This window comes from Notamacropus eugenii, chromosome 3 (genome assembly GCF_028372415.1).
Source record: "Notamacropus eugenii isolate mMacEug1 chromosome 3, mMacEug1.pri_v2, whole genome shotgun sequence".
Classification (NCBI taxonomy): Eukaryota; Metazoa; Chordata; class Mammalia; order Diprotodontia; family Macropodidae; genus Notamacropus; species Notamacropus eugenii.
Window position 1 is genome coordinate 191,379,681 of NC_092874.1, and position 25,035 is coordinate 191,404,715.

Genomic DNA, 25,035 nt, shown 5'->3' on the forward strand with positions numbered 1-25,035 from the left:
TACTTTTAACTCAGGGCTCATTAATTTTTAATCCATCCTGGATAAATTTCATCTTTTGCATGAAGAGTTTCCATAATAAAGGAGAACATGTTGTACTTGGATAGAAATCTTAGTAGATAGTGCTGGAGTTGGAGTAGAGATAAAAAGTTAGGTGAGGACCCTATTTTGCCTTTTGTCTCTACTGTACTGGGAGACAGTTCATTTTACTGGATAGAGAGCCAGTCTCCTCAAAGCCAAGACTTGGGTTCAAGTAGCATCTCTGCCACATTGTCTGTGTGGCCCTGAGCAAATTGCCTCACCTCTCATGCCACAGGAAACTCTTTAAGACTTTTAAGTTGTAGAGAAGTGCCAGCATGCCTTAAATAGAGGGATTCTCCCCTCCCCCGAATTCCCTCCAATGAAAACAAAGTCCATTCCTTATCTTTATTCTTTCACTGATTTATACTTAGCATCTTAATACAGATACATAAAGCATGTGCACCTGGGATTTTAGGAAGTATAGAAGAGGTGAAATGTGAACTAGATAATAGTACAATAAATTATAAGTTAGGATGAATTAACAGCTATGTGCAAAGTACAATGGTTAATGGATCAATGTTCATCTGAAGGGAAATGCCTAGGTTCTCACCCATCTTTATCCCTTTTTAGCTCATTATTTTTATCAGTGATTTGAAAGAAAATATAGAAGGCATTCTGATTAGATTTGCCAATAGTACAAAGTTAGGAGGAACAGTCAGTACGATAGATGATTAAATCAAGGTTAAAAATCTTTTCTTGTTGGAGCATTGGAAACTAGGAGCTGACCTCCAGGTTTCCGAAAGCTAAATAGGTTATAGAATTGAGACCATTAAGACAAATGTTGAACAAGCAAACTTCTACTCTTTTACAAATCTTTTAGAAATAGGTAAATGGCAAGACATTGGATGTTATAATTATAGGTAACAATAGGTTATAAAGATAAGAATGACATACTGCTTGTGATGGCAGGTGAATGGTTTAAATTATCAATATTCCTTTTGTTCATGGAGTAGCTCTTCATTCTAGTCAGTGTCATAAGATCTGAGATGCAGAGCTTTGAAAGACTTCAGAGCACAAGCAGTCAGTCCAACTCTCATTTTGAAGATGAGGAAAGTGAGGCCCAGGGCACTGAAGAAAATGCCTTGACCAAGGTCGCATACACAGTGTCAGAAGTGGGACTTGAACCCAGTTCTGACTCCAGAGCCAGCCATCGTTCCACTGATCTAAACTACTCCCTACAATTGCTACATCTCCAGCTGTGCTTTTCGCCTGATGTCTAAAACATAAAACCCCACCTTTATCCTCATTTCAGGTCCAGGAGAGACACAAAAAGTACAAACCTCTCAGTCTACAGTCTTCATTCCTTCCCGATTTCCTGATAAACCTATGGATGGGTCTTCTCAAAGTGGCCATTGTGTTCAAACATTGCAAGAGAATGCCCCCTGGTGGATGGCAGATTTGCATTCAACACAAATTGTAGACTCTGTATCAATAACCAATCGAAAAGATTGCTGTCATGAACAGATAAATGGAGTTATCATTTTGGTAGGAGACTTACCTGATCAGAATGGAAAATTGAATGCCAGGTATGGATCTAAGCTTTACCTTTAAAAGTTGGTGGAATGGTAATGGACTTCCTTGTCACTTTTTAAACCTATTGTTTGTGAAAGTAAATTTTCTCATACTGAAATGAAATGAAAATTTTAAGGCAATGAAGTTGATTCTAGCATAATACTTTTTGGGAGCCACAGTCTGTGTTCCCCTTCTCCACTTCCTCCTCTCTCTCCCATAGGTATATTTGAGACCATAAAGCAAAAGGATTTTTCATTTATTTAAAAAAAATATCTTGGAGCCAAAAGCAATGTCCAAAAATGTTATATTTGAGAAAAGGAAAAAAAAAACAAGTTGAAACCAAAAGATTGAACAGATCCAGTTAGGATGGTGGATCAGAAGTGAGGCTACCAAGAACTTAACACCAAGGGTATTCTTCATCCAAACTTGTACTAAAAAGATGAGATACTATTAACCCAATTTCTTTCCTGTTTATAACCATTCATGCATGATATACAAGAAATATTCGTTTAATCTTCTGTTCATTTATTTGCTCACTCATTCCTTAGTTGTGGACATACTTATTGTGTGCCTGTTGCTTAGCAGTGAATTTGCTAATCATTGTTATAGATATAATATTTAGAAGAAAGTCATCATTAGAAGAAAAATCATCTAGCCTTTGTGTGAAGACTTCCAGTGTGTGGGAGCCCACTAACTTCCAAGGCCACTTCAATAGAATGGCTATTTGTTGAGGTGTTCCTGAAAACAAGCTTAAAATGGTCACTTTACTTAATGGACCCATTGGTCCTGGTTTTGCCCTGTAATATCTTTGTTTTATTTTTTTTATTTGTGTTTCCAACACGTTCCCTCAAATTTCTTTCAGGTCAAAAATACCTAGTTCTTTCCATTGACCCTCAAATAGTATCTCAAGGTCTTTTACTTTATGAATTCCTTCTCCTGGATGATCTTCATCTTACCAGTATCCCTCCTAAAATATGATAGTTCCTCATAACCCTAAATGTGGACTGAACAGGAAGCGCACAGCAGTACTGTCAACTCTCTAAGTCTTGGACACTATGCCCATTCTAATGCAGGCCAAAACACGTTGGCTTTTACAGCTGCCATGTCACACAATTAACTCATAGGGAATGCTACTTGATAAAAAAAAATGGGGTGCGGTGGGTAGGCAAGGGATAACCACTAAGTGACAACAGGGTTTTGGGTACCAGCATAAGGTTTCAATTAAACTTGACTAACAATGTCTAATGCCAAAATTGTTCCTGGAGGAAAAAAAATCTAACGAGAGATGTTGCATGGGAAGAAGTCTCAATATGTAGTGGAACACTGGCAAAGCATAGAGTGAGATGTGAAAGAGTCAGAGATCACTCTCTCCACATCTATGTAAATAAGATTTCAGAGAGGACGTTCATATCTCATCAAGTAATGTGGATAGGCTTTCCACAATTTCAGCCTTCAAGAACTGATCATTTTGACCCAAAGCCTTTTTTAATTATTAGGGAATAAATAGAGCTACTAGGTTGCACAGTTGTGATAACAAAAGGGAATAAATTATTCATGTACAGTCTCCCTCTTATGCAGCCTGCATTCAATCACCACAACATTCTCACCAAATGACAATGTGGTTTCTTGTCAGATGCGCGACTGTTCCTTCCTTGGGTCCAGGGATGACTTGGGTTTTCAAGTGTGGAAGAATGAAAGGAAGATATGTGACCATCACCAATCCAGGAAGAATAAAGGTTTTATCATTTTGTAATGTGCAAATCTTTGGAAAACCCTGGGATTCAAACAGCAGCAATTTGGCAACTTCCAGTGGTGATTTTTATCCTTTGTTATCTCTCTCTGGTGATGTCCCAGAAACACCCAGGAATGATAATTCTTCAGCTATATCTTATAATTTTGATCTCTCAGAGAACAACTTTGGTGAGTAAATTTTCTTCAATATAGTGAATCAGTAATATTGTAACAATTTTTGTTCAAAACACAAATGATGGAAGTAAAATAATTCCTCAGAAGTTCTATGAAAAGTGCCCTCTCTTATAATGCTATTCCCCGAAACTTTCTACCTTTTAAAAATATTTCCAATCTTCACTCAACTTTCTTTCCACTTTCTATATCTTTGTTTATTCCTCCTCCCTCTAATTCTTTCCCTATTTCTCTCAGTATTCATATCTAGCCCACAAAGTATACATTCATTTTGTGTTGCAAAACAGCTTTCAGAAAGTGCTCTTTGGACTGTGATGAAGATGCCCAGTAGGATCACTATCCTAAAACCACTATCAAAAGTACAAAGTTTTTAGTGAGCCCTTCTGTTCTCAGTGAACCCATTTACATATTTAGTAACTAGGTATTTTTAAACATCTCATTTTTCTCAATATTTTTAAATATTTCTGGAAATTTCACCTGGGATCCTCTATTTATAATTGGTTGAAAATAATTGCCTCATTTATCCTGTAAAGTTTCTAGAGAAGAAGCCATATTGTATTTAGCAAAAAAAAAAAAAAGGAGTTATAGTGCTCATTTGCACAATATAGTATTGGTTGGACTCAAATAAATATCGTAGTCCAATATGTTCAAAAGTTTTTTTATGTTGCCATGCTATTTAGACTGCAGTTACCATCAACTTGAATAAATGCTTATGAAAGCCAGCAAATATGCCTTGTAGACAAGCCTTCCAACCCCTTTCATCATTTTGCAATTGACCTTAATGTCATTTCTGACCTCCAATGTGCATACTCTTAGCTTGTCACTATTTTTCGGAAATTGTATATATGAGGACAAACGTATGAGGGGAATGGCATTTGACCAATAAGCCAGTAATCCACAAGAAATGTGGTCTTTATTTTTCCTTTCCACGTAACTGCTTAGAAGAGGATGGTATGTTAGTATAGTACATTTATTGAATTAAATTATGAATAAAACTGAGAATGATATATATTAGCAAGGTCAGTGAATGATGGTTAGATATTCTATATCACTTCTTTAAGATAGGAGTTATTCTTTTGCTCCTGGGTATAGGGACAACTCTTTTTTCTAGTAATGGAGTTTGTAGTTTTCATCTGATGGCTGACTGACTTCTACCCTCACATATCATTTCAGCTCCAGTGCTATCAAAAGGGAAATCTGCCTTTCAGTCCAGCATTTCCACTCCCTCTGGGTCTCCTGAGAGAGCTGTAGATGGTTCTCTACTCAGTGATTTTGAAAAAGGCACTTGTATTCAAACAAAGCAAGAGATTAATCCCTGGTGGATGGTAGATTTGGGTTCAACAGAAACTGTGAAATCTGTGGCAATCACCACCCGAAAAGATTGTTGTACTGAAGAATTACGTGGAGCATTGATCCTGGTGGGGGACTCCCCTGATGAAGGAGGCATGTCCAATACCAGGTATGAATCTCAACTTTATCTCTTTAAAGCCAATCTTAAAGATCAAAAGAAATGACATGAAAAGTGCTTCTCAGCCTTTACAATACTATGGGAGTCTTGGCTATTATTATAAGTGAAAGAGGACAGTATACAAATAGTCAGTTCTACAATATGCATTCCCAAAAAGCACCACACTAGGCAGAACTGCATAAAAAAAACCATGGTTCTTATGGGAAAAGTGGGGGTAGAGGCACAATACTCTAAAACCCCAACTTTCCCCTCAAAAAAAGAACCTTAAAAGAAAAAACTTTCAAGTGGAAGCAGAAAAACAGAAAGACTGAGAAAAAGCCATCCACTCACTGTCTGTCCCCGGCCATCACTTGTCTCATCTGTGTCCAGCCCCAACATGGTCCTCTTACTCCTGCTTCTCTGTCCCAAGCCCCTACATGTCCTTGAGCCCTGTGCCGATAGTCGCCTTCCTCCCTCCTTTCCTTGCCCAAGTCCTCTGGCCCACAACACTCTGCCACGTGACTTCTTCCCCTACATGTCACCGTTAGGGCTGCTGTTCCCAGTCCCTGCACTCTGTTCTTGCCCCCTCCCCTCAAGAAAGGTGATGGCTGCCACTGCCTACAGCCTGAGAGGTTGCAGCTTCCCAGGGTTGAGGACCTTGTTTTAAATCCCACTTCTCAGCCAGAGATATGCCTTTCTAGAAAAACAGTCCTCCTGGGGGCAGGGGGAGGGGGGGGGAGGCTGAGGAGGGAAGGGTGTGATTTTTTTTTTAAAAAGCCCTTTAATTAGAAAGAACTTGGGAGCCCCCTAAGGGGAGACAGGTCCATTCTATTTGGAGATTCAGAATTTGAACCAGAAATGTGGAATCCTGGGCATTTCCTAGGAAAGGAAGGAGAAGCAGCCCCACTTGGTTGTGTTTTGTCAGTATAATTTCTCTTAACATGTTGGTGAGATACCTAGGAAATCATAGCTACATTTTCTTAAGGTTCCACAACCTTCCCTGATTGACTTAGCCTTCCTCTCTCCTCATCACTAAATTTTGTCCTCATTCTTTCCCTTCTTGCTTTGGTTACAGAAAATTACTCCTGGTGGGTCCTGGGGTATTGTGGGGTGGAAAGATGAACACTGCTGCCAGTAGTTACTTCATGGCCTCCCTTTATGTGAGTAACTTGCAGTCAGATGTCATGGAAGCCACGTTCTGTGAGAAATTCAATTCTGCTGGACCTGAAATCTCTATCCAGCTCTGCAGGGACATGATTATCAGGTGGTCCCTGGGGTGTACCAGATGCTGAACAAGCACTAAAATACCATGAACTTTGATGAAATTAAAGACAAACGAATCTATATCATGTCATCTCAATGGGATCCCTCATTGAGGGTATCAGGAGTTGGGAATGTTTTTACTGAATGCCTGAATAAATCCATAGACAACAAGGCACTTTATGACACCTTTTTAGCATTTGGGAACATCTTGTCCTACAAGATAGTGTGTGATGAGAATGATTCTAAAGGCTACACATTTGTAAGTCTTGAGATCCAGGATGATACAGATAGGGCCATCAAGAAGATGACAATTACAGTGTTTGTAGGTAGATTCAAGCCAAAGAAAGAACAGGATGCTGAGCTGGGAGCCAAAAGAAAGGAATTCACTCATGTTTATATCAAATACTTTTGTGAAGACATGGATGACAAAGGATTGAAGAAATTTTTCAGGAAATACATTAAAACTCTGAATGTAAAATTGATGACTGTCCCTAGTGGAAAATACAAAGGCTTTGGTTTTGTGAGTTTGAGAAACATGAAGGTATTAATAAGGTGGTTGAAGAAATGAATGGAAAAGACATCAATGGGAAAATGGTGTTTGGAAGTCAGGCACAGAAGAAAAAGCTGAACACCAGGCTGAATGAAAATGGAAATTTTAGCCACTAGAACAGAAGAGAATTAGCCACTACCAGGGAACGAATTTCTACATTGAGAACCTGGATGACACCACTGATGATAAAAAGTTAAAGAAGGAATTTTCTCCATTTGGATCAATTGCCAGTGCCAAAGGTGATGCTTGAAGATGGGCAAAGTAAAGGGTTTGACTTTGTCTGATTTTCTTCACTTGATGAGGCTACCAAAGCAGTAACAGAAATTAATGGATGCATTGTGGTCTCTGAGCCGTTTTATGTTGCACTGGCACAAAGGGATAGAAGAAAGAAAAGCCTTTCTTATTAATCAGTATATACAGCATATTGCAAGAAGGAAAACCCTTCTTGCCAACATAATCATTAATCATTTTCAGCCAATTCCTAGGGAGGGAAGGGGGGGGAGAGAGAGGACACTTCATGTGAGCAGTGCCCCAGACTCAGAATAGATCTCCTTATTATGCTTCTAATCAAATAATACAGATTAAACCTGGAGTTGCCAGTCTGGGTCATGCCCAACACTCTGCCACCTGGCGCCAGCCAGTAATGCTAAAGCTTTTAATTTGTATTCTCCTACTACACCTCAGTAAGTGGTAAGGAAGGGGCTCTGCTATGTAAAATTTATCTTCTAAACCTTCTATAGTCACCCCTGAACTTAGAGCTGTCCCTCTTTACAAATATGCCCCCATCCAGACATCCCATCTTAGTAGACACCTCAGACTGCAGTCCATGTGTATCATAAATTTGTAGTAGACACCAGCAGCATCATTTCACAATTTTCTCTGATTTTGTTTAACAATATGTGAATGAGAACAAAGGAGATGGATGGCAAGGGGAATCCAAGGCTGGGATTTGACAAGGTATGATCATTGACAACATAATGGAACAATAGATATAGAATTGAACTGATCCAGCAATGAGTAAAGCTAGGGAAGGGAAAATGGTATAGCGATGCAGAGGTGATGGCCTGTAAAAGAAGTGACAGTTGGCAGAATTGGAGGTCATGGTGAGGGCGAAGAAAGCAGACTGGTCTCATAAAGCATAGGAAAAAGTTGAATGATAAAAGATAGAGGAATTTTGGAGTTCATGAACATAGTAGTGAAATACGTAGGATAATATTCATGACCAAGGGTATGAACATCTCTGTATGTAGCTGTGATGGAGTGGAAATGTAAGTCATGAGAACTATGTAGATTCTAGAAATAAGATGTTAGATTATTTGAAGAAACATCAATATGTGTTGAAGTCCCCTACTTATGAGGGCAAGATTTGTGGTGGAGAGAAAGAATATGATCAGGCCCTGAATTTAATAAGGAAATGAAATGAAATCAAGCCCTAGGGGTTGATGATGATCACCAGTCAGGAATAGATGATAAACCTGGATGGTAGACTTCTTATACTGTACTCCTGCTATGTACTATTTGATCCAGTGACACTGGTCTCATTGCTATTCAACAAACAAACATTCCATCTCAACTCTCTGGATGGCTGTCCCCCTCCATGCGTGGAGTGTTCTCCCACCTCATCTCCAATGAGATTTCCCATAAATCTCAACTAAAAATCCATCTTCTATAGAAAGCCTTTTAGACTCCCTCTAAATTCCAATGTCTTCCCTTTTATAAATTTTTCTGATTTATCCTGTATATAACTTCTTTGTACATAATTGTTTTCATGCTTTCTCCCAATCAGATTGTGGGCTCCTTTAGTATTGGGACTGTGTTTTTTGCCTCTTATTGTATCCCTAACACTTAATATATAGTATGTTTAAGGAATGTTTATTGATTGACTGAGATCAAGCACCACCTTCTATATGAAACCTTTATAGATCTCCTCAGGTTTGAGGATCTTTCTCCAAAAATGATCTTGTAGTTGTCCTGTAGATGCTTAAGTATGTGCATGTATTATCCCCTCTGAGAGAAGGTAAGATCTTTGAGGATAGGGGCTGTCTCTTCTTTACCTTCATAACTCCATTGCCTACCACAGCGTTGGGCACATGGGAGGTGCTGAAACAAGGTTCGTTGATTCATTGAAATGCAACGTGTTCTGGCATTTGACTCCCTTCATATTCTTCTTATCTAATGCCTACTAGTCTTTTTTGTATGGACTTGATGATTGGCACAACCAGACTCTTGCATATAGCTAGCAAAATATGCTAGTGAGTAACTTGGAAGGTGAAGAGTAGACATTGTGCTCAAGAGGTACTCATCATTGTTTCCAAGTTTTGAATGTCAGGAAGAAAAGCTAGTATTAGACTTATTTGGCAGTCTTATTGTAACTATATGATCATGGATAGGGAAAAGATCAGCCAAAAGCTATGTTTGAGAAAGAAACATCCTGGTGACTGTACCCGGTGCAAACTGAAAGAGGCAGAGTCTAAAGGTGGAGAGACTTGTTGGAAAACCATTTATGATTATCCGTCCAGGAGGTGAAGCGGGCATAGACCATAGAAGAACCAAAAGCTTTAATTCAATCATGTTCCAATCAACAGTAATTTTGAAGTGTCTACTATGTGCCAGCCATGTGCTCAGGTGAGCACCGGAGCTAGGTATTGAAGGGAAGATAAAGAAGTTAAACCCAGGGCATGTCACAGATGATTTAGTGATTAGCAGCAGAGGCTGTATGGAAGTTAAGTGTGAGGATAAGGGGTGAGGTAATGAGAAGGGATGAGGGATGAGAAGATGGTGGACTATGATGTCAGTTGCAGCCTTGGGGACAACCTTCTGGGATGTCCTTCTTGACTATTCCCAGGATATAAATCAGGTTTAATGTTGGTCTGAGAACCCATCTTAAAATAAGCAAGGCAAGGGATTAATCATCTTTGACTGACCTCTGTACAGATGTTTTCAATCAGCATATTTTCATTCTTTACTAACTAAAACATGATCTGCCTTCAGATGTGCAGTTATTGGTTCCTTGGGCCATGAAAAAACAGAATTTTTCAGATGTGGGATGATGAGAGGAAGATATGTGAGTGTCGTCAACCCAAAGAGAAGGACATTTCTATCTTTCTGTGAAGTAAGAGTCTTTGGGAAAACATCAGAATCAATCTCTCCTGGTCTCCCATCACCCAGTCCTGAATCTTGGCCTTCATCACCCAATGCTGGTGATGGCACAGACTTAACTGGTGAGTATTCTAGGAGACACAGTGAATAGTGTCTGTCCTAGAACCTGAGTTCAAATCCAGTCATAGACATTTACTATCTGTGTAATCTTGGGCAAGTCACTTAACTCTGTTTGCCTCTATTTCCTCATCTATAAAATGAACTAGAGAAGGAAGTGTCAAACCACTCGAGTATCTTTGCAAAGAAAACCCCAAAAAGGTATCACAAAGAGTTAGACATAAGTGAAAGTGACCTAATGATAACAGCGTTCTTTCCTCATAATAGGGACTTCAGTAATATTATCTATAATTCCTTCTATGAAAGATTCATAGTTGAGAATATGATTCATAGATTCAGAGCTTTTAATCTGGGATCTAGGAATTTGTTTTTAAAGGTGTTTTGAAATTTATTTGTCAATATATTTGTCTGACTTTGAACTTCTATGTATTCTATAGTATTCATTTTGAAACATTCCTCTGACAAGAGCTGCAGAGATTATCCATATTTCTCTGCTTCATGTGAAGCCAGGAAGCCTGCCACTGGTCTGCTAATGTGCCTTGCCAGCTTTGTCCTTTGATATCATGCCCCCCTCTTCTCTGGTATTTGTTGTTGTTTTTCAGGATTCTTAACTCGTTTGCTGAGTTCTGCCCAGCTCCTGAACTTCCCTTTGCTGAAAAATATTACTCCTTGATCTCCACACCCCAGGCTAGTTGATATATCTTCAGGACAGCCATTAAAAGTCCTACGTTTTCTGTCTATTTTGTGTACAAAAAGGTGGTTGAGGTAAAAGTGAGATTTCTATGATTCACTCCTCTAAAACAAGGTCCCTACTAGTTCCTAGTTGTATGAAGGTAACTGAATTCCTTTCATTTTCCATGTCAGAACGGATGTGGGGCTCCCTTCTTCACAGATTCAACACCTTCCTCTGAGTCTTCTGCATCTGGGGATATATACAAGGATGTATTTTAATTTATCCTTTCATCTTCAGTCATATCACTTTATCCTCCCCAGTAATTAGTCCCAAGTAAAGGACACTTACAGGTACCTAAAAAGTACCTCTAAAATTTCAGAAGGTATAAAAACACTGGTGAGTAGTCTAGTTACTATTAAAGATCCTTGTACCTCTTATATGGCTCTTCTGGGGGCCACTCAAGAAAATATTTTTGAGGTCTAAGATCACAACTCAAGTCACATCAGGCAGGGAGCATGCCAATTCCAACCACTCCTAAATCCAGGTATGTTTTGATATCTCTTTTGCGATTTAAACTAGCTAATTTTGGGACAAGTGAAAGCCAAAATTAAACATCAGACAAGGATTATGTAGAACTAGTGACACCAGCAAAGGGTACAGGCTGAAAATCAACAGGTTCAAGAAGTTTCATATATGCCTCAGTAATGTTTGCAAAATGGATTACAAAGTTGTGAAATCAAAAATTACTCTTTATTATGTGTTAATTATTCATTAAGAATTGTATCTAATTAATGTGTCTAATCAATAGAATCAATATTTATGGATCAAACTTAGACCTAATTGTATAAGTGGTAAAATTTGTAAGAATTTAACCTCTTTATTCTTATAGACTAACATCTGCCCACAAAGACTCAAACACTGTGAGGTTTTTGCAAGTTATAAAAGGGAAGAGTGGGAAAAAGGAAGATGAGTCAACCTGACCATGGGATACTTGTCCACCCTCTATCTCTGTGTCAAACCAATCACAGTCTTAGTTTAGTTTGTATCACTTGTGCCTTATGTAACCAATTGGATAAAAGAGCTGTTCTTCTTGGAAAGTCTTCAATCCTTTCTACTGGCAACTGCTAACCTTGTGAATGAATTGATCATGCTTGGAAATTTTTGCCTTGGTTTCTCTATCTAAGAGTTTTTTATCATGGCAATAGGGGATCCAGGTAGGAGCTGAGTGATAAGACCACCCCAGGAAGTCCTCTAACTCCCTCATCTTTGAGGATACCTTGGAGGTTGGACATCTTCCTTGGTTTTGAACCAAATTTTCTCCAAACCAAGGTAAACTCCTGACTGGGAAATCCTTATCAACAGAACCAACCAGGAAAGTCTCTAGGGCACCCAGACAGCTATTGTATAAGTAGAATTGAAATTGACTTTTTTTTTAAAAAAGTTCTTAAAATTGATTGTGTGCACTAGAATTGTAGCAAAAATTTCAGAAAAAAACAAAATTCACAAACAAAAGGGAAGAATTGAAGGAAGATTTTTAATACAACAACTTCCACTTTATATAGTGGCAGCTGATCAAAGCTAGACAGTTCTTCCACTGTAACTTCCCCTTTCTTTTAAGTGGTAGTGACGAAAGTAAAATATCTATTTAGCCAATAAAATAATTGACTACTTTAAATTCATTATGTTAATTAGCTTTTCTAAACTGGCTCAGTCATAAAGGAGGAAGGCTTATGGGAAATCTTCATATTATGGACCTGGCATAGAATGAGTGGGGAATGACCCACTAATCATTATCCTCTTCCACTAGGGCACCACCGTAGGATCACTTGTGCAACCAGTAATAACTTCTGGAGTTAAGACAAGCTGCCACTTCAGCTGGGAATGACAAAAGCATGAGCTGTTCTGTTGAGTGACCTTTAATCTAAGATTGCTAGAGATTCAGCTGATGAACTATTTGGGCCTAACTTTGACACTTTTGATTATCACATTTTAGAGAAACCAAGAATGGCCATTGAATATTCACTCAAACAAATTAACTATGTGTATACTTGGTGTGAGCATCTCTGTCTGATGGGATATGGTCACCACTTAAAGCTTCTGCTTCTGACTATTCTGTCCTGACGGTGTGCTCCTTTTTTGCTTCTCCACCTTATTCCTCTTCCACTATGGTAAGAGATCTCACCTATTTTGGACAAGAGGGTAAATTCCAAAATGCTCCTGACTTGTTTTAAAATCAGGAAGCAACTGAGAAGGAAATACAATTCCATGTTTTTTCTATGAAGGCTAAAATAAGTTAAGATTAGAAAACAGAAGATATGGACTTAGCCTTTGAGTGATTTGAAGGAAATAGAGAAGTTAAACTTTGAGTCCTTCAGAAAATTGCAGTTTCCATCCGAAACTTTTTCCCCCAGGAATTCAATTCCTTGTTAACTCTAATTAACAAATGAAGCAAAAAAATTTTTAATAGAAACATATGTTTTAAATCAAGAAAATATTTTGGTAAAAACCAAAGTATCTTTCAAATGTGAATCATTGTTGACCATTTGACAATAAGGTAAATTTAACTATAGATCAAAAATGATGATAATCTGTTTTATTATCAAAGAGTTAGTGACAGTGATAAAAAGTCATTAGGGAAGGCTTTATCAAGACAATATCAGTCTCCTTAAACATGGAAGAATTTGAAAAATTACTAGTTTAATTTATATTTAATTGTTTTAACTAGAAACAATGTGATGTTCACAATTATATTCCAATAATTGTAATCTCACTATCACTTTTCAATGTGAGTTAATTTTTAAAATTATTGTGTGAGCTAATTGATAACAGTGGGCCCTAAAATTTGAAATTCTGGCAGTGAAGGGACCTTGTGAAAAATTGAGATTTTAAATTCTTAACATTCTTAACATTAAATTCTTATACAGCTATATTTGGTTTAGTTGAATCCAAAAATTAAATTAGTGGGACAAGGATTTCTGTTCATTTAAAATAATTAGAAAATTAACTCCTCTTTTGATGAGAGACAAACCTAAAATTCCTAAATGCTTAATTAGGTACAAAAATTTAATAACCTACAGTACTGGAAAATATCACAAACTTTGTAAAAGGAGACAAATCTTTCATAGTTAAAGAAAGAATATTTACAAGTTTCTTTACACATTTAAGGGTAAAAAATTCCAGCAACAAAATGGAAGTTGCTTTTATGTAATATGCTACAAACTGAGAAAAAGAAAACAGTTTAAATAGGAAAAAACTGTATATAGTAAAAATTTACTGTTATACAAAGAACAGCAGAGACCCTTTAAAGTACCAATATCTATAAGGTTCCTGTTCCATAGCTGGACTCTGGCCTATCCACCTGGTCATTGCCAAGTAAACTCCTTTGTAAAATAGATGGATGAATGCTTTTCTAGCCACAGAAGAGTTTAACTTTGAGAAGGAGTTAGAAGACTTCTTGTCCAAAGTCATCCTGCCTACTGAAATATGTGACACTCTACAATGAGGAATTGGGAGGATTTCCAACAGTTCCTTCCAAAAGGAGGAGAAAACACTTACATTTTCCACTACTACACTTTGTGGAAATAATTCTCAAGGTCTTTTAGCATCTGCCTCTTTATAAAAACATTAGACTGTGGAAGTTTTTGTTAAAATTTTTAAAAAGGAATAAAATAGACAGAGTTTTCCTCTTCTTTTTATTATAAAGTGCTTATCACAGTGTCTTTCATGTGTTGAACATTATCTAATTGTTACCTATTATTATTGAGCTACTTTAGATTCTAAAATGAATGAATTTTATGTAAAACTAGATGGAAATGTATTCAAATGAGTTGTCACTCAAAATGTAAGAAGTTTTGTTTCATGTTTTATAATACATGAGATTATGTTAGATTTTTCTAAACTATTGACCAATACTATTAGAAAGGCAACTTCCCTTCACATGCATTGGGCAGTCCAGTTTTCTAACAAGTTGTGTTAATTATTAAATAAGGTATTTACTCTTTAAAATGGCTAATAACAGTGATTTACTATGGGAAATACAAGTTACATACAACCTTTAAGTTACTTAGACTTTCTACTTGTCTAAGGTCATGAAACCTTATCATTCCTGTTGCTAAAGTAAAACTGAAATCTAAGAAACTAAACCAAAGTGGGAGAACTTATGTTTAAACACCTATTTCACCTGGGAAGCTCTTTGCCCATTGTTTCTGAAAATTATTGGACCTACTGCAAGTAATGTATGATGAAGTGATATCTTTAAGCCTACCTGCTAACAACAGGCTTTAATTTTAGAGATTTTGTTTTCCCTTTGAGAGTTAGTAAGTAATGCAAACATTTGCCAGTTATAGAAGTTCTTTATGGAGTTATTTAAGTACTGACGAAGACACACATTTAAGTACTGATGACGTGATAGCAATAACCTAGGCCTAAGCTATAATTAGTGAAATTTTTTCTGTTCGAGGAAGAGTCTCTTGAGATTTTAATATGCTGCTATTCTAAGTTTTGGTTGCAGATATAAATGTCTGATCTCTCATAAGACTGCTAGTCCATCATTCAAGGGAAATGCCATGTGTTGCTACAGTCTGAAGACTGCTACAGGTGAGTTCTGTCTCTGGAAAAGTTAAGGAGAAGCCCTTGCGAAGGTCAAGGTTATAGTAAGAACATCTAGGGACCTCTGCTAGTGTCCTTGAACCAGACAAACAGTACTTCTATGAAGACTCATTTTCAGAGCTGCCATCAACTGAGACCTACTCTAGAATGAATCCAGGGACCACACAAATACCTGAGACATTTGAAACTGAACTGGAAATATTTAATCTCCAATAGTGTGGGCTAATATAGGGTACAAAGGCATGTGATCATTGTATTACCTGAAAGACATGTAAATTCTACGTTTCCATTGTGCCATTTTCTCTGTAAAGCTAACTTACCCAAGCAGACTGCCCGCAATGGATTTTGTCAATGTGCCAACCATAAGTAGCAAGGCTTTAGTCTATAGCACCAAAGCACTCCTGAGTCATGGGAGACTATCTGTCTTCATCTACTAAAATGTGCAGATGGAAAAGGCATGAGACACTTGGCTGCAACATTTTTAAAAGTCAACCAGCAACAGAGATAATCAAACCTCTCATGGCTGGCCTTGTATAATGTAATTATATAATTAATGTAATTGTATATAATTATATAATGTAATTATTGCATTCTATTGCCCCACTGCTAATTTAATGCCAATGGATTCTGATCATGCCTGATTGTATCAGTTTGGTTTGCAAATGATGATTCATTGAAGAGATCTTCACTGAATCAAAGGAGGGGTTGTGAAATTGAATATTGATACCCTACATTTTATTTTACATTATTCATTAATTATTGACTGAGAATTGTACCAAATCAATTTGTCAGTATTTACAGATCAAAATTAGACTTACCTGTGTAGACTTCAGTGGTAAAATTTGTAATAGTTTAACCTCCCTGTTCCTATTGACTAAGGCCTGATAACAAAGACTCAAAATCTGTGAGCTTTTTGCTAACTGTGGAAGGGATGATGGGGAGGAGGGAAAGAACATAAGTCAATCTTGTCATCAGATGCTTGCCCACTCTCTATATCTATGACAAACCAATCACAGTCTTAATTTAGTTTGCATCACTAGTAACTTATGTAACCAACTATATAAAAGAGTTGCTCTGTCTGTCAGATGCATCCTTGATTTGTCCTGGATCCTTTTGTTGGCAATTGCTGAACTTGGAATAAAGAACTTTGCGTCTCAGTTTCTCTTTATCACAGATTTTTATCATGACAAAATTAAGTTCAAGAAAGTTTTGGGGACCGTCTGGAGTTTCTGAGGATGATTTGCAGAAGGTCATTCATGTGCTTCCACAACACTTTTTTATTGCTACTGTAAGGAACAGAGACTTGAGAGAGATAACAAGAACAGTTAAAAGAAGTCCTGAGAAGAGAAGCAAGACAGGCCTGAGATCTTATTTCTATATATAACACACCAACCTTCCTTCACATGAAGCTTCTCTCTCCCAAATATTTAACTTGAATTTGATCATTTGAACTCAGAAGTCATTGATTTTTATCCATCCCTGATAAATTTCATCTTTTTTAGGAAGACTGCCAATAATAAATAATAATATATTGAACTTGATGAACATTTTGGTAGAGTGTGTTGGGGTAGGAGAAAAGATAAAAAATTGGGAGATGAGAAACAAGTTTTACCCACTTTGCCATGTGTGCCTGCAAAACTGAAAAGCAATTTAGCTCAATGGATAGAAAATCAGTCTCCACAAAGGCAAGATGACCTGGATTCAATTCTCGCCTCTGATGTATACTACCTGTATGAACCTGGGCAAATCACTTGATCTCTCAATGGCCCAGGAAACTCTATGAAAACTCTTAAGGTGCAGAAAACTACCAACCCACATTAGTGCGAGGAGTTCTTGCCACAGAGTTCCCTTTAACCAAAGAAATTAAGGAACCAATCAATATCCTTTTCTCTTCACTGACTTAGACTAAACATTAAGAGCAGATACATGAAGCTGTGTTGTTTTTTTTTAGAAAGTAACAAAGTTAAATTTGTGATAGATGGGTAAACAATGAAATACAATTATGGATAAATAACTATCTGCAAAGAGTAATGATCAACAAATAAATGTTCTTCTAGGTGCAGCCTCTCTGCTCATCCGTATCGAGGTTTTTTTGGTTTTTGTTTATTTTCTTTTTGGTCAGTGATTTTAAAAAATATATAGAAGTCAACTTGGTCAGATTTGCAAATGACAAAAAGTTGGAAGGGGTAGTGAATAGAGCAGATGACTAAACCAAGGTTGAAAATCTTCCCCTTAGGCTGCAGCACTAGAAACTTAGAAGTTGATCTCTAGGTCTCCAAGAGTTAGTTTCTTCACAGAATTTAGGTCCATAAGACAACTTGTGCATAGATGTGTTTCTTCTTTTCTACAAATTTGTTGAGACGAGTCAGATCAATAGCATATGCTACATAGTTTGTGGTCATCATACACAGTAATAGATCCTAAAGTTAAGAGTGACATATATTGAGTATGACTTCAAGTGATTGATCCATTGTAGAAGTGTTCCTTTTGTCCCTGGAACAATTCTTTGTTCTCAGTATGAAGTCATAGGATCTCAGATGAAAAGCTTAAAAAGTCCTCAAAGGATTTAGAGTCAATCCAACTTCCTTATTTTGTGGATGAGGAAAGAGAACCCCAGAGTGATAAAAGGTCTTGTCCAAGGTCTCACACATAGTATGTGTCAGTACTGGAATTTGAGCCCAGGTCTTCTGAATTCAAAACCAGACATCCTTCTACTATACTAAACTTTTCTTCATACAAATTGCCCCCTAGGATGCACTTGTCACCTTGTCTCTAACATCTGATCTCACTTTTCTCATCACTTCAGGTCCAGTACTGTCTAAACAAAGACCAACCTTCCAGTCCAGTGTCTTCATTACTTCCCAGTTTCCTGAGACTGAGACACCTATGGATGGGTCTGTTCACAGTGGCTATTGTGTTCGAACCCTACAAGAGAATGACCCTTGGTGGATGATAGATTTGGGTTCAACTCAAACTCTAGGATCTGTGTCAATCACCATTCAAAAAGATTGTTGTCCTGAACAAATACAAGGAAGCCTGATTTTGGTGGGAGACTCACCTGATCAGGGAGGAAAGCTCAATTCCAGGTATTGACCTAAGTCTTGTCATTTAAAAGCTGGTGGATTGATAATGAAGTGATGAATTGCTTTCCAAATATGGTATTTCTGAAGGTAAATTTCCATGCAAGTGAAGTGAAAAATTTAGGCCAATGAAGTTGATTCTAGCATAATCTTTAACATGTTAACTTCTTTCTAGGCACAGTCTGAAACGCTCTTCTCCTCCACCTGCTAGTCTTCCTCCCCTTAGATATCTTTGGGAGCATAAAGTCACAGGATTTTTTTTGCTAAACTAACATCTGAAAGACAAAAGGGCTACATCTGAATAAAAACACTAATGTTGGCATTAAGCTTTACTTTAATAAATAGGGAATAGATGGACCTAAACTATTGGGCAGTAGAGTCATGATAACACAAAGGAATAAATAATTCATATTTACTTTTCATCCTGAGGAACCCAAATTTAATTACTACTCTTGCAAATAACAGTGTCATTTCTCTCCAGATGTGCAACCATTCCTTCCTTGGATCCAGGGATAAAATATGTTTTCAGTTGTGAAAAAATGTATGGAAGATATGTGACCATCACAAAACCAGGAAGAAAAAAGGTTTTATCATTTTGTGATGTGAAAGTCTTTGGAAAAACCTGGAAATCAGAGGACAATGTGTTCCATAATTCTTCCTTATCTACTTCTAGTGATGACCAACAGAAAATCAGTCATAGTTCTTATGGTTCTTACAATAACTTTGACCACACAGAGAACAATTTGGGTGAGGATTTTTTTATCACAGTACATCAGCCACTTTTTTGTGACTTTCATTCTTTATATCAGATGTTGTTTAGGTAGCACAATTACTAGAAAGTTTTATGAAATGTTCACTCTTCTAAATCTACTCCCTTAAACTTTCTTCCTTTTAAAAAATATTTCCAATTTTCACTCAGCTTCCTCTCTATTTTCTATTTCTTTGTTTATTTCTTCTTCCTCTAATTCTTTTTCCTGCTTCTCTTAGCATTCATATCCAACTCACAAAATATGAATGCATTTTTTATTTCAGGTTATCTTTCAGAAAGAGCTTAGGGATTATGATAAGTATGTTGAACGGAACTATCAGAACCATAAAATATTTAGGTAGTCTTTTTCTCCTATTGACCCCTTTCTATTTTTAATAACTAAATATTTTATACATCTTTTAATATATTCTCAATTTTTTTAGTTCTTGGCAATTTCACCTGGAATGTTTTATGTAAAATTGGCTGGCATCAATTGACTCATTTCCCCCTTAATGTTTATAGAGAATCCAGGTCCTTTTTTTAGCAAAAGAATGAATTAAAGAATGAAATAAATGCTCATTTGCAGAATGGGTCCATTGGTTTGAAGAATTTACCACACAAAATCTGTGGTTGACATGACACTTAGACTACTGTTACCAGGAAAATTAAACAAATGTTTATGAAAGTCAACACATGCATCATGGATAAAAGATCCACAACTGCCTGCACCACTTTGCAGTTCACCTTAAATGATCATTTATGAGCTTCTAATTGTGTCTCACTAACAAATGTAAATATCAGGATGAAAGATGCAGAAAATTCCCTTTGGTCTATAAGTAAGGTCTCTTCATTGGCACTTCCAACTTATTCTTCAGGTTTCTTCATTATGATCTACTGATCTCTACCCATGTACTATTCCCCATTGCTGAAAAATGTTTTTAATCTTTCAAGTGAGACTTCTTGACCTCCATACCCCAAGGTATTCAATATGTCTTCAGTTCAGTCATTAAAAATCTACTTCGTGTGCAAAAGAGTGGTTGAGGTGACAGTAATATTGCTGACTCACTCCTCCAAAACAATAACCCTACTAGCTTCTAGTTGTATCCGAGTGACTGAATTCCTTCCCTCTGCCATGTCAGGATGGATGTGGGCCTCCCTCCTCACACAGTCAGCTCCTCGTTATGAGTCTTTCTGATACTGGAGATATACACAAGGATCCCTTCTAATTTATCCTTTCATCTCTGAGTCATCCCTCTTTGTTTTCCCCTTTAACTAGTCCCCACCATAAAAAATGACCCTGAAGTACCTATAAGATTTCAGAAGGCATTAAATACAATGGTGAATATTCTAATTACCCTCAAAGGTCCCTGTATCCCTTACATGGCTCTTCTGTAGATCACTCAGGAAAATAGTTTAAACCCCAAGGGCACCCCTAAAAATCACGTCAGGAAGCAAAATTCCAACTGCTAAAAAATGACAGGTATGTGGAGTTGTGGTATCTCTTTTTTTATCTAAAATTACTTGCTATGGAATAGGTAAAAACCAAAATTATACATCAGACAAAGATCACATGGAACTAGTGACACCAAACAAGGGATACAGACTGAAAATGAACGGGTTCAAGAGACTTCCAACAGATTCCTCAGTAACACATGCAAAATGGGTTATGAAGTTAAGTTTGAGAAGCTTTGGGGGAACACCCAGAGTCTCTGAGGGTGATTTGCAGAAGGTCATCCGTGTGCTTCCACAACACTCTGACTGTTCCCATTGTCAAAAACAGAACCCTGAGAAGGATAAGAAGGAAATTCAGAAGAGATCCTAAAAACAGGCACAAGACAGGCCTGAGGACTTACTTCTGTATCAAGCACATCAACCTTCCTTCACATGAGCCTTCTATTTCCCAAGCATTTAATTGGAACTTTATCATTTGAACCCAAGGCTCATTGATTTTCAGCCACCCCTATTAAATTTCCCCTTTTTAGGAAGAGTGCCAATGATCAAGGATCACATGATGTACTTGGATTATTTTCATAGAAAGTGTTGGGGTTGTAGTAGAGAGAAAAAGTTAGGAAGTGAGAAACAAGTTGTGCCTACTTTGCCAGGTATGCCTGCTACACTGGGAGGTAATTTGACAGTGGATAGAAAGCCAGTCTCTGCAAAGCCAAGAAGTCCTAGATTTAAGTCTCACCTCTGACATGTATTGGCTGTGGCCCTGGACAAATCATTTGATCTTTCAATGGCCCAGGAAATTCTATGAAAACTCTTCAGTCACAGAGAAGTACCAACCCACATTAATGGAGGGAGTTTTCTTTCCAAAGAGTTCCCTTTAACCAATGAAATTTAAGTTCCAATCCTTATCCCTTTCCCTTCACTAAGTTAAACTAAACATTTAGTGCAGATGAAGGAATGTCATTTGTTTTGTTTAAAAAATGGAGAAAAGGTGAAATCTGAGATAGATGGTTAAATAAATTAAAATTGTTGATTATTTAATAACTATCTGAATATACTAATGATTAGTGAATAAATGTTCCTCTGGAGGAATTGTCTAAGTAAGGTCTCTTTCTTCATCTGTATTCAGTTCATTTATTTAATCAGGGTTTTAAATATATATATAGAGAGAGAAAGATGTACATACATACGTATGTATACATGTATGCATAAAAAAGTCTCAGTCTGATTTGCAGATGACAAAAAGTTGGGGTGTAGTCAGTATGTTAGGTGACTAAATCAAAATTGAAAATCTTCCCTTCAAGCTGGACCACTGGAAATTAGAGGTTGACCTCCAGATCTACAAGAGATAGATACTTTGCATAATTGAGTCCCCTAGGAAAACTTGTGCATGGTGTGTTTCTTCTTTTCTAGAAATTTGTAGAGAAGAGTCAGGTCAATGGCACATACTACATGGTATATAGCCATTGTAGATAGTAATAGATCATAAAGTTGAGTGATACATACTGACTATAACTACAAGTGATTGATTCATTTTTAAAATGTTCCTTTTGTCCCTGGAGTAACACTTCCTTCTCAGCAGGAAGTCACATGATGTGAGATATAGAGCTTACAAAGTCATCAAAGAATCCAGAGTCAATCCAACCACCTCACTTTGTGAACGAGGAAAGAGAAACCCAGAGGGATGAAATATCTTGTCCAAGGTCTCACATATAGTATGTCAGAACTGAAAATTGAACCCAGGTCTTCTGAACTCAAAGTCAGCAATCTTTCCACTATACTAAGCTATTCTCCACACAAATTGCCCCCTAGGATGCACTTGTCACTTAGTCTCTAACATCTAACCTCACTTTTCTCATCACTTCAGGTCCAGTGCTGTCAAAACAAAGACCAACCTTTCAGTCCAGTGTCTTCATTCCTTCCCAGTTTCCTGAGAAACCCATGGATGGGTCTGTTCACAGTGGCTATTGTGTTCGAACCCTACAAGAGAATGACCCTTGGTGGATGGTAGATTTGGGTTCAACACAAACTCTAGGATCTGTGTCAATCACCAATCGAAAAGATTGTTGTCCTGAACAAATACAAGGAAGCCTGATTTTGGTGGGAGACTCACCTGATCAGGGAGGAAAATGGAATTTCAGGTACTGACTTAAGGGTTGACATTTAAAAGCTGATGAGTTGATAATGGAAAAATCATGTTCTAAATATGACATTTCTGAAGGTAAATTTATATGCAGCAGAAGTGAAAATTTTAGGCACTTCAAGTTGATTCTAGCATAATCTTCAGCGTATTCACTTTTTGGTAGCCACAATTTTACTGCACTTTTTCCTCCCCTTCCTTTAGATATGTACAGGATTATAAAATGAAAGCATTTTTTTTCTTTGCTAAACTAGGACTTGATGTCCAAAAGTTTTATCCAAAGGTGCCACATTTGATTTTTTAAAAACTCATGTTACCAGGAAGCTTTTGGAAAAAATTATTGAGGAACAAATAGAGCTAAACTATTGGGCAGTACAGCCACAATAACACAAAAGGATAAATAATTCATCTTTTCTTTTCTCTCTATACAATCAAAGTACAATAACCACAAAATTCTCATAAATAACAACATTATTTCTCTCCAGATGTGCAACAATTCCTTCCTTGGGACTAGGGATAAAACATGTTTTCAGTTGTGAAGAAATGAATGGAAGATATGTGACCATCACAAAACCAGGGAGAGAAAAGGTTTTATCATTTTGTGATGTGAAAGTCTTTGGAAAAACCTGGAATTCAGAGAACAGTGTGTTCCACTATTCTTCTTTATCTACTTCTGGTGATGACCAACAGATAAACAGTCATAGTTTCTATGGTTCTTACTACAATTTTGATCTCACAGAGAACAACTTCTGTGAGTATATTTTTTTTACCACAATGTATCAACTACATTTGGTTACTTTCTTTGCTCAAGACAGATATTGTTTAGGTGGCATAATTCCTAAAAAGTTTTGTAAAATGTGTATTCTTCGCATATACTCTCTCAAACATTTTTACTTTAAAAAATATTTCCAATATTTTGGTCCACATCTTCTCTTTTCTATTTTTTTGTTTACTCCTTCCTCTAACTATTTAACTATTCCCCTCAGTATTCATATCCTGCTTAAAAAGTCTGAATGCATCCTGTGTTACAAGTTACCTTTCAGAATGAGCTCTGGGGATTGTATTAGGTATAATGAGGAGGATTATCTAAGAACCATCATTAGAACTACAAAATATTTGGTGATTTCTGTTCTCCTATGGACCCTTTTATATTTTTAATAGGTAGATATTTGAAACTACTAAATATATTTTCCTTATTTTTTTAGTTCTTAAAAATTTCACCTGAAATGTTTTATGTAGAATTGGCTGGAGCTAATTCACTTATTTTCCCCTTAAAGTTTCCAGACAGGATTCATCTCCTTTATAGCGAAAGAATGAGTTAAAATATTTGTTTGCAGAATGGGTCCCTTGGTTAAATGAATTTATCACAGAAAATTTTGTGGTTGCCATGGTATTTAGACTGCAGTTACCAGGAAAGTTAAATAAATGCTTATGGAAACCACCAGACGTAACATGGAAACAAGATCCATAATGGTCTGAACCATCTTAAACATCACTTCTAACCTTCTTATTGCTGTGATTGAAATATATCAGGATGTAAGAAGCAGAAAATTGCTTTTGATCTACACAACGTGTCTCCATAAGTCAAGTAAAACAGAGAAATGCGAGAAAGCTATCATGTAGGCTTAATATTTCCTTCCCACATTCCTGCTTAGAAGAGAAATATATACTTGTATAGTACATTTTATTGGATCATACTGTGAACTCATAAAAGACAATGACATATATTAGCAATGTCAATGGATGACAACTAGGTGTTCTATATCACTTCTTTAAGGTAATTGTAATTTTTTTTTGTCCCTGGATATAGGGAATAACTCTTCATTCTCATAATGGGGTCTTCACTTTGTATCTGATGGTTGATTGACTTCTATCCTCACATATCTCATCATTTCAGCTCCAGTGCTATCAAAAGGAAAACCTGCCTTCCAGTCCAGCATCTCCAGTCCCTCTGGGTCTCCCAAGAGAGCTGTAGATGGATCTTTATTAAGTGATTTTGAAAAAGACACTTGTATTCAAACACTCCGAGAGATTAATCCCTGGTGGATGGTAGATTTGGGTTCGACAGAAATTGTGAAATCTGTGGCAATCACCCCTCGAAAGGATTGTTGTACTGAAGAATTACGTGGAGCATTGATCCTGGTGGGGGACTCCCCTTATGATGGTGGCACTTTAAATGCCAGGTATTATCTCTTGAAAATAAAATGAGATATTATTTCTAAAGGACTTTATAAATTTTATATTCAGCTTATAAAATGAATATAAATAATAGCTATTTAATATTATAATTAAAACCTGATATTGTAGCAAAATATGTGTTTTTACTCCCATTATATGTGATGTTTTGA

At 36.9% G+C, this 25,035-nt stretch overlaps 1 protein-coding gene and 1 pseudogene across 1 annotated transcript in view; both read left to right on the plus strand.

The window, feature by feature from the left end:
- The window catches only part of LOC140533653 (uncharacterized), a 146,444-nt gene that overhangs the window by 35,196 nt on the left and 86,213 nt on the right, over positions 1 to 25,035 (plus strand). The window contains exons 7-15 of the mRNA XM_072653674.1: positions 1,331 to 1,604; positions 3,224 to 3,510; positions 4,687 to 4,972; positions 9,765 to 9,994; positions 18,077 to 18,356; positions 18,832 to 19,097; positions 22,415 to 22,688; positions 23,173 to 23,438; positions 24,585 to 24,870. Coding sequence (XP_072509775.1) covers positions 1,331 to 1,604; positions 3,224 to 3,510; positions 4,687 to 4,972; positions 9,765 to 9,994; positions 18,077 to 18,356; positions 18,832 to 19,097; positions 22,415 to 22,688; positions 23,173 to 23,438; positions 24,585 to 24,870 — 2,449 coding nt within the window. The remainder of the gene's footprint in view (positions 1 to 1,330; positions 1,605 to 3,223; positions 3,511 to 4,686; positions 4,973 to 9,764; positions 9,995 to 18,076; positions 18,357 to 18,831; positions 19,098 to 22,414; positions 22,689 to 23,172; positions 23,439 to 24,584; positions 24,871 to 25,035) is intronic.
- LOC140531331 (polyadenylate-binding protein 4 pseudogene) lies at positions 5,965 to 7,572 on the plus strand (annotated as a pseudogene).